The sequence below is a fragment of the Halyomorpha halys genome, unplaced genomic scaffold (assembly GCF_000696795.3).
Source record: "Halyomorpha halys isolate HHAL.00 unplaced genomic scaffold, Hhal_1.1 Scaffold91.1, whole genome shotgun sequence".
NCBI classification, from domain to species: domain Eukaryota; kingdom Metazoa; phylum Arthropoda; class Insecta; order Hemiptera; family Pentatomidae; genus Halyomorpha; species Halyomorpha halys.
Genome location: NW_027110755.1, coordinates 1,276,021 through 1,287,038, shown reverse-complemented (window position 1 = coordinate 1,287,038; position 11,018 = coordinate 1,276,021). Strand labels below are relative to the sequence as shown.

At 38.3% G+C, this 11,018-nt stretch overlaps 1 protein-coding gene across 5 annotated transcripts in view; it reads right to left on the bottom strand.

Annotated features, from left to right (window-relative positions):
• LOC106677219 (monocarboxylate transporter 14) overlaps positions 1-11,018 on the bottom strand; it is a 77,916-nt gene that overhangs the window by 43,705 nt on the left and 23,193 nt on the right. For all 5 annotated transcript variants that reach the window (XM_067048875.1, XM_067048876.1, XM_067048877.1 and 2 more), the window contains 2 exons: positions 4,537-4,776; positions 124-249 (listed from right to left, as the gene is read on the bottom strand). In XM_067048875.1, the coding sequence (XP_066904976.1) occupies positions 124-249; positions 4,537-4,776 (366 nt within the window). The remainder of the gene's footprint in view (positions 1-123; positions 250-4,536; positions 4,777-11,018) is intronic.

Here is an 11,018-nt window from a genome sequence, read left to right as displayed (position 1 = left end):
GGATGGTTTATCACACACAGATTGTACTTTTATCTCAAGAGTATTATTTTTAGGGGCTCACCATGGCTGTTCTAGCATTTATTTATTTCTTCTAATTAGTTATTAATAAAAATAAATACTCACCACATAATAAGGTGCCAGCTATGATGCCTATCCCTTGGAAAATAAGCACATAGCCAAAGGCATTCGTCAGGCAGGAAATTCCAGTGACTCTGTACATAGAAGGTATCATGGTCAACACAGAGAGACCTATTGAATAAAATAAAAAAGTAATAACAATCATGGAAAAAAATAATGCCAAATTTCCTAAATTTCCATTTAGCGTGTGGGTCATTCCACTTCAACTAAACACACCTTTTCAACCTAACTATCTCCAATTTCCTTAAAATTTTGTAAAGAAAAATACTTGGAAAACTATAAAATTTTATTGAGATATGCCCTTGTTACATCGGGACCTGCCCGTGCTATAATGCAGGTGTCCCGAGTATAATTTTATGATTAAAAGTTAATGTGTGTGGAAAAGGGGGGCTGGAAACTGTGAGACACTTTCTGCTCATAACAACATATATTTCCTTATATTTATAAACTATTAATCCCTGGAGGGGCAGATGATATTAGTGAGTTAGTTAAGAGTTATTTATCTAGTATAATATGAACAAAGGTGGGGTCTCATAGACTAATTGAAACAATCATGCGCTTATCTGTTGAATGACGCTTTCGCCGCCGCGGTGATGTCTTCTAGGCCGCTTCCTGTGCAAGTTCAGCGGTTGGCGAATATGGTGAACGCCATGTATCCTCGCCGAGGTGTCTGAAAAGACGTCTTTACTCTTCAAGGGCTGGCCAGCGTGTCCTGGAGCCCGGCGTGATGGTAGGGGTAGGCCAGGTCCTAGCTTGCATGATGCTTAGGCTGGGGCGGCATTGCAGTTGCAGCGTCTTCGGGGTCTTCCGGTGTTCGCGGCAAGGGGGGGCATTAGAAAATGAGACCCCCGACCCCGACTTTATATAAATCCAAAAATCAACCGAGAAAATTGGATTACTTAAATCCGACAGCCCTCATAAATGGGCTAAAAACTAAGAATAACAAATTTTGGAAAAGCTGCAGAAGCTTCGATAATTTAGCTAGAGAAATGGGATAGGTGTCATTTTAGAGTATATTCCATGCCCTTTCAAATGACGTTTAAGATTAGATAGCATTTCTTAAAACCTAATTTAAAATTTTTATTTTCTTAGAAAGTAAATACATAAAATTTTCAAATTTATTCCTTGAATAGATCATAAATTGTAAATAACAGGGCAAAATATAAATGTAAAACAGAAATTGTTTTAATGTAAAAAAAAATTAAAAACTAAAGCTTAAGTGAGTGAAGTTTTTTTTTGTCTTCCCTGGTCTTTTTGCATGTTGAAAACCGCAGACATAGCATTGGCTTCAGCATGAGCCCACCAATCCACTCAAAACTTGGAGATCTAAGTTGAACCATGCTACCCATACTCCTTCTCCTCACTTTGCGAAAATGGTATTTCAATCAGAAAATTAGGTTATACAGGGTGTCCTTTTGTAGATGGCCTGGCTGAATTTCTTTTGATCAGATAACATTATAAAAAATATGTATTTAATGTTTTTCAGTCTAGTTGAAGATTACGACCTATTTAAAAAAAAAAAAAAAGTGTCTTAGTGTTGTGTCTTAGACCTAGCACAACTTTAAAATTTCAAATGGAAACCTATGCCTTCCAATACATCATTTTAACTGAACTTTTTAAACTGAAATCAATAGTGCTCAGTGTGATGGACTGAGGAGAGATCAGCTAACAAGCAGTTTTCACTCTTTCCTGCAGTTCTTCAACTGATGTAACAGGTTTATGATTGGCATAAGCCCTGTTTTTTCAAATATAGCCACAAGAAATAGTCTAACAGAGATAGATCGAGGAGGCCAACAGATGGGGCCATGAGGTCCTATCCACTTATCATGGCAGTGACGATTTAAGTTATTTCTCATCTGCAGAGATTTGTGTGAGGGACATCCATCAAGCTGCAGTATTATTCTTTGTTAATGCTCTAGAAGAACATCTTCAAGTAAAGTAGTAAATTCCTCTCTCAAGAAATTTAGAAACTGAGCTTCATTTAAATTATTTCGATAAAAATAAAGACAAATTAATTTATTTCTGAGAAGGCTACACCAAATATTGATGCTGTGAACCACCTGGAGGCGACAAGAATACGATATTCAGGGATTTTCCTGTACCCATGTTCGAAAATTCCAACGATTCAATTAACCGTTTTTGGTGAACTTTGATTCGTTAGTCCACAAGATATATCAAAGAATGTTTTCCTCAACTCCCGCAATCGACATATGTGCAAAGAACATTAGACGCCTGTCATAATTCGAGTCTCGAAGCCCCTGAACAAGATAAGAGCGATAGGGTTTAAAATTATAAGTTAGAAGCACATCACTAATTTTGCTCTTTGAAAAACCTAAAATCCTCCTAGTATTTCAAAGAGATGAATTTAGATTTTCCATGAAATACAGTAAAATATCCAGTTCTTGGTCGAAATGGTGCTGCTTGTTTCTAGGTAGATCCATTCTCATGGATTCTCTTGAGGACGATCGGAAAATTTCTGGAAATACAACACGACTGCATGGCGAGCAATACCACCACTTTCAATAAAACAATGGTCTATATCAGTTATTTGCTGACAGGAAAACTGCACTCGTCGGTTCATTTTGACTGACTAATTAATATTAACTACACATAAAGAATGGTTGTAGGTATTGTAAAAGTTGTTTGTTTCCAGGGATTAAAATTCACTATCATAAGACCATTTGGCTAAACAATGACAGAAAATGTAACAGCTTATCTCATTCGCAAAACGTTCAGAGGATTATTTCTAATCCTTCACTACATCTTTAAAACAAATCTAATCTTATGAATTTGAGATAAACACGAAATTGACAAATTATTTCCTGTGAAAAAAAAAATTTAAAAGAATATATTGATACCGAAACAAAATTATTATTTTTTCTTTAAATATGTACCGTAACTTAGTAATTTATTGAATGATTTAAAATCTGGTTGCACCATTGATTTCAGTTTAAAAAATACATTAAAATTAACTATCGGAAGGCATAGGTTCCCATTTATAATTTTAAAGTTGTACTGGGTCTGTGACACCACTATGCTTTGTTTTTCTAAAAAAGGTCAGCATTTTAAACCAGGCTGAAAATATCAAATAAGTATTTTTTATAATGTTATCTAATCAAGAGAAATTAAATCAGACCATCTTTTTAAAAAAAAAAAATTGAAAAACGGCATGAAACCCTCCACTTCCACCCTCCATGGTAGCTTTACTTATCTGACTTTACAAACAGACAATTATAGCGAGTAGGTTGATCGATGTACAACATGTCACAATCTCACAAGAGGAGATCATAACACTAAAAAAAGGCAATCCTTCCCCACCGGACCCACCCCGTTAAGACCCCCGGGGAGCAACAGGCCTATATCACTTTTGAAATATTAGCTTATAACGGGAAGAGGAGACTTTAAGATAGTTAAATCAAGCAATATTTAAAAAGCGCCTGAAATTGAAAAACGACATGAAACCCTCCACTCCCAGTTTTTTCATTTTTTTGTAAAACAAAAAAAACAAGATTTTTGGAAAAATATTTATCAACAAACATCAAATTCATATTCAGTGATCCAAAAAACTTGGGAGTTCCCAAACATTAAGATAAAGCTTTCCCCTATTTTACCTATATTGCCTAGAATACCTAATGAGTACCTTTCATCACCTGGTTGAAAACCCACATAACACGTTTATTCCACCATGCTGCTGTCTCTAAGTTATCAAAATGCACCGACGTTCTGACCATTTTTTTTACTGAATTGAGAATCATTTTGAGCTAACTCAATATGATGAGGTAATGGTTCTGATATGATCCTTGAAAAGAGGAATTTTACTCAACTTTTTTACTAAATAATCAAAAAATAACTACCAAGAACAGAATGTTTTTAGCTTTATTTAATTCATCACTTATGTGATAATCAGTGTGGAAGATTCCTGTCAACACAGTTCTGTAGAACATTGGAAATTGGGTAATTGGAAGGAACTGCTCTTTTCTGATGTACATTTTGTCGTGTTAATTATATATTAATTTACAATTTGTTCCTTGTAAGCAGATTTAAAAAGTAAATTCTGTCCATTTGAGGCAGAGGTTTGTGGTATTACTGTTACTGCATTACATGCAATTTATGTTTAAAGTGATTTACACCAGACTAACAATAGTGGTAGGGATAAAATTGCAAGGGGTAAAATGTAGTTTGGATTGAGTAGCCATAACTGCTGGTAAATCATTCTGTAACAACAATAGCAGCAATAAAAATTCTTTATCTCAACTTATGTGTTTATAACAGTAAACCTGAATGTACAGATAGTTATACTAATTAAAAATTAATGATACTAAATTTTATTAGTCCATTAATGGTAAAATTATGAAATTATGTTTATATAGAACAAATTGGTTTTAAGAAAAAACTCACTCATATAAATTCCAGTAATGAAGCCATAGGTCAGTTGTGCACCACATCCATTTATGTAGTTAGTGATAAAAGAAATGCCCCCTTCAATTATAAGCAAAACCTCAAAAATGAAGTTCTTATCTACTTCATAGCAGTAAAAGCTACAGATAAATGAAAACATGCGAGCTGTTAAATGTCCAAGACCAATGTAATTTATTACTGATAATGATTGATCTGCCAAGTCAAACTCCAAACAACGATCTGAAAACAGAATATATACTTGACTGTAGACAGGATAATTAAATATAAGTGTTTGTTATATATATATATATATATAAGTTATGTTAGGTCTCTAGAATGAATTAGATAAACGAACGTAAAGTTACAGTGTAAATGTTGGTTTATTATATATCGCAATTTACAAAAATGGGTTTTTCTATTGTTCCATATGTGTAATGTAAGTATGGGGGAGCTGGCTCACTTTTTGGGGATTTGAGCTAGTTCCTCGAATTTCCAACAGAGCGCTGCGCTGTTAGTTCAGACGGTGTCCGCTAGATAGCAGCACCATCGGCAGTAGTGAGAATATGGGGGAGCTGGGGCTCTTCTCTTCCCTGGGCAGCCAATCAGAAGCCAGCATTTTGGTGACATCACACATGGTGAGAGATTTTAATTCAAATATTCGGCTCGACCCACCCTTAACCATTCATGTGGTCTGTCACATGATCATTAGGCAGCCAATGAGAGGCTAGTATTTGGTCACGTCACCCCCTGGCGAGAGATTTAAATTTAGTTCGACATAACCTTAACCACTCACGTGATCATTAGGCCACGCCCTCTTTTAAGTCACGTGACCCTCATAATTACATGGTGACGATCAAAAATGAAAATGGCGTCCGGGTAGACTCAGCCTCAGGAAATTTCATAAGTCACGTGACCAATATGGCGGTAAACGAAAAGAAAAGGTCGCGAGACCCTCATAATAAAAATGGCTGTGTTCAAAAAACGAAATGGTGGATGGGTAAACTCAGCCTCTGCCAATTCCATAAGTCACGTGGCCAATATGGCGGTGAACGAAAAGAAAAGGTCGCGAGACCCTCATAATAAAAATGGTGGTGTTCAAAAAACAAAATGGTGGATGGGTAAACTCAGCCTCTGCCAATACCATAAGTCACGTGTCCAATATGGCGGTGAACGAAAAGAAAAAGGTCGCAAGACCCTCATAATAAAAATGGCGTCCAGGTAGACTCAGCATCACAATATGGCGGTGAATGAAAAGAAAAAGGTCGCGAGGCTCTCATAATAAAAATGGCAGCGATCATAAAACAAAATGGTGGATGGGTACACTCAGCCCATGCCAATATGGCGCTGAACGAAAAGAAAAAGGTCGCAAGACCCTCATAATAAAATGATGGTGATCAATAAAGAAAATGGCGGCCGGGTACACTCAGCCTCTGCCAATCCCATAAGTCACGTGACCAATATGGCGCTGAACGAAAAGAAAAAGGCTGCGAGACCCTCATAATAGAAATTGCGCCGATCAAAAACTAAATGGCGGCTGGGCACAATCAGCCACTGCCAAACCCTTAAGTCTCTCAAACACCATAAAAACAAAATGGTGGTTGGGTACACTCAGCCACTGGTTGTAGTATAAACGTGGGTACCTGATCCATCAATAGGTGGTGGGGGTAACGCGAGACCCTCATAATGCAATGGCGGCGGTTAAAAAAAGAAAATGGCGGCCGGGTACACTCAGCCCCTGGCAATATGGCGCTGAACGAAAAGAAAACGGTCGCGAGACCCTCGTAATAAAAATGGCGGTGATCAAAAAACAAAATGGCGTCCAAGTAGACTCAGCCTATGCCAATATGGCGCTGAACGAAAAGAAACAGGTCGCAAGACCCTCACAATTAAATGATTGTGATCAATAAAGAAAATGGTGGCCGGGTACACTCAGCCCCTGCCAATATGGCGATGAACGAAAAGAAAAAGGTCGCGAGACCCTCGTAATAAAAATGGCAATAAAAACAAAATGGCGGCCGGGTAGACTCAGCCTCTTCCAAAGCCGTAAGTCTCTCAAACAGGAAACAAAGATGGTCGGGCACACTCAGCCCCTGGTTTTAGTATAAAAGTGGGTACCTGATCTATCAATAGGTGGTGGTGATGACGCGAGACCCTCATTATACAATGGTGGCGATAAAAAACAAAATGGCGGTCGGGTACACTCAGCCTCTTCCAAAACCAATAAGCCTCTAAAACCGCATAAAAACAAAATGGCGGGCGGGCACACTCAGCCCCTGGTGGTAGTCACGTGACTTAAAAGAGGGCGTGGCCTAATGATCACGTGAGTGGTTAAGGTTATGTCGAACTAAATTTAAATTTAAATCTCCCGCCAGGGGGGTCACGTGACCAAATACTAGCCTCCCATTGGCTGCCTAATGATCACGTGACAAACCACGTGAGTGGTTAAGGGTGGGTCGAGCCGAATATTTGCATTTAAATCTCCCACCATGTGTGACGTCACCAAAATGCTGGCTTCTGATTGGCTGCCCGGGGAAGAGAAGAGCCCCAGCTCCCCCATATTCTCACTACTGCCGATGGTGCTGCTATCTAGCGGACACCGTCTGAACTAACAGCGCAGTGCTCTGGTAGCAAGTCGAGGAACTAGCTCAAATCCCCAAAAAGTGTGCCAGCTCCCCCATACTTACACTACTCATATGGTTTACGTATGGAGCTAGGTATTATGATCCATAACTGTGTCATCATACCTTAACTCCCCCCTACCAGTTTACGAATTAGCCTCGTAAACTTCACAGAAAGGACAAACGTATGTATAATAAAAAAAATAAAAGTATATAAGAAAAGAAAACTGAACTACATAATTGCAAAAATAAAAATAAATTCGATTCTTTCAGATATTTAACAATACAAATATACTAACCAAATAAAGATTCTAAAAACTCTACTTCTTAAAAGAAAACTACAAACTACCAAAAACAGTTAAAAAAACAAAACAAAATATATATAACAAAAAAAAAACTGAATCCAGATCCTTCCGGTTTTAACATAGCAGGAATTTTTAATTGCTCAACGTGGACCGTCCTTCGTTTCGTCGGTTCACGCAAACTTTCGATAGTGACAACATTATGTTGTCTGAGGACAATCACCCTAAATGGACCCTCGTAGCGCAGTAACTCCTTACCTCTATTAGTCCCCACTTTTCGATAGACTATGGTCCCCAGTCTGAGGTCCCCAATTACGTCTTGAAGATTGAGATTCTGATGCAACACTCGCCTACACTTTTCTCTTCTTTCTCGCCACCACTCTTCACGCTATAGTTCGCCAGCATGCGGTTGCCCCTCTGCCGACACCCTCCTCAGATCTCAGCACGAGTTCTCCTCCCTCCGGTTCTCCGTCTCCAGCTACAACGTCCACTGTTGCATTCGCCTGCACTCCCTGTCTCCTCCATCTCTTCATCTGTCTCCGACACAGCCAAGGCCGCCGACGACTCGCTTGCCGACCCTTCGTGTCTGACTCGACTAGTTCTACGCCGTATCGTCTGGGCATTAACTTCCATGGGTTCCCCCTGGTCTGGATCCCTCCTTCTGTACATGTAAGGGCATTGTTTGGCAATATGCCCCTCGTTGCCACACTCGAAACATTTGGTGCGCGGGCACTGGGCCACCAGATGTCCCACCTTTCTGCATCCATGACATCTCTGATCATCCTTACGTCCTTTTTCTCTTGGTTTCGCCTGGTTCGGTCTCTTATCGCCATTTCTTCCTGTCCTCTCCTTCATGTACTCTCCATCTCTCCTTCGCCACGTGCTCTGTGGATTCCTGGAGCGATTATACTGCACTCTAGTCCATTCCGATTCCTCGACATCCATGCGCGCCTCATCCTCTCTGGCACCGGCATCCATTAAATCCTGTGCACGCTCTACAAAAGATCTGTCCTGTGGCAGACCTTCTTTCCTCCAAATCTCTTTCGCTAACTGTACTTTCAGTATGCCAGATAAAAAAAACTTGCGGGCCTGGACCTGGTCCATCTCCATCTCCATCAACTCACTTAATTTGTCGGTAATCCGATTAAAACGCGCCAGCAGTTCTCCAGCATAACACCCTTTGGATTGTCCTTGTTTTCTTCTTTCCCGAAACATCTGGAAGATGTCTTCCTCCGGGGCCTATCTTCCACCTCCATATTCCTTCTTTAGCCGTTCCTTTACGGTGTTCCAGGGCGTTTCCTCGTCCGCTTGTATCTGGTTGAGGATACACCGATTTACTCTGCATACTACGGCTGCCTTGAGTTCTTCGGCATCGCCACCATCCAGCAGTCTCTCCTTGTTCTTAGCCTGAATCCTTCCCATCAACCGGTCACCTCCTTTTATAAAATGGCTCAGTTCTCCAGATTCTCCGGTGAATTTCTCAAAATCGGATATCGCCTTTCTAAGATCCTGTGTGGTTGCTGTTCTTATTTTGATCCACTCCAGGGCGTTAGGATGTGCCTCCAGCATCGTGAGTGCAGGGAGAATAGGTATTTCTTCCAGATGTCGGCCGGGCACACTCAGCCCCTGGTTACAGAATAAAAGTGGGTACCTGATCCATCAATGGGTGGTGGGGATAACGCAAGCCCCTCATAATATTTTAATATTAAAATTATGTTATCATATCATAAGCTGATAATAATGTCGTAACTTATCCTACTACTATATGTAATTTATTAGTGGTTTTGAGTTTCTTCATTTCGACCGAAAGAATTAACTAATAAAGATGGTAACCGAGTCCAATATCTGTGTTATGTTTTAGGTATTGCCTGTTCAGAATTCAATCCTTAGGGAATTAAACGATGCTTTGTTGATATCCGCTTAGGAACCTAAAATAGAGGATATTATAGTTCAATGTCAAAAGTATTAAAATATAAGAGAGATTAAAAAGTCCCACATAGTAACAAATCTAGAGGGGATTAAGGTCCAAAGTCGGAATGATTAAACAATGAGGGGTATTAAGAAGGCTTACTTCTCATTTTTTATGTTTAAGGGCTTAGCAGGTCAAGGTCCGATTTTGTTATGTTCGCGAGACTCGCAATAAAATGGCGGCAAACGAAAAGAATAAGATCGCGAGACCCTCATCCGGCATCGTGAGTGCAGGGAGAGTTGGTATTTCTTCCAGTACTGGATGAACCTCGGCCATTTGCTGGAGCTACGGTCTCTGAGTGAGTCACGTGCTGCTCCATGATCGCTGGGATTATGTTTCCAAGGCTGTCAACATTTAAAACTGGGGCTCTTACAATTGGACTCATGGCGAGTTAAAATTACTAGAAATTTGCGGTCCCAAAAATAATTTTTACGTATCTAATGATTCCCGGGTTTCGGCACCAGTTATGTTAGGTCTCTAGAATGAATTAGATAAACGAACGTAAAGTCACAGTGTAAATGTTGGTTTATTATATATTGCAATTTACAATAATGGGTTTTTCTATTGTTCTATATGGTATACGTATGGAGCTCGGTATTATGATCCATAACTGTGTCATCATATCTTAACTTATATACATTGTAATATATCCTCTTTTTTAATAAATAGTTGATATTTATAGATAAATGATTTTAGTTATATTTTCATTTTATGTATATCGTTTCAGTATTGTTTATTTGTTATTTTAAGGCTAAATGTACCGCTTCATGGGATGCACCAGAATTTACTTTTCTATTTACTCCTGATTGGATGGTCCGATTTCGGATCTGTAAAGTGCATTTTGTTTTTTTCGAAAATAGAAGTTACTGAAATTAGGTTAAAAAAGCACCAATCCAATAATAAAGAAAATAAGATGCAAACATATGAGTTAACGATAAATTTTTAAAAACGTAGCCTTATAGGCACTTGCAGAACCGTTCACTGAAACCAATGAGACATTCCGTGAAGTTATGGCATTTATACAGCGATCATAAAGAGAAAAATACGTTTTTGTTAACAAATGGAAGGAAATGGTTTGCAGTCCTGGAACGATATGGCTGCTAAAACTAACTTTCTCATAGCAATACCTAAATTTGAGAATAGTCACAGTAAATTTGTATTGGTATTCTGCCATTATTTATTTCTACACTAATATTGAAAATAATTTGCATTAATGTTTTTTCTCTAAGGTACTATCTAATTAGTATAAATGATTACTATTAATATTACCTGAATCGTGAGATTTTAGCCTATTGTTTGCTTTAACTTTTTTAATATTTTATATTGGATGTTATAATTTTTTTTATAATTATCCACAACTTTTGTCTGATTTGTACTTTCAAAAAATAAGTTATAGAAGAATAAACAAATAATTATTTAAATTTATTATAATTAGAAACGTTTTAGAATAAATTTTAGAAGTACAAATATTTTTCCAACTAAGTTAATTGATTGTTCAATTGGGAGAAATAATGAAAAGAAAGAGGCACAACATTGAAACACTTATTTTGTGATAACAATCCTTGTTTGTCTATTAAAATTTCACTTCTGAGT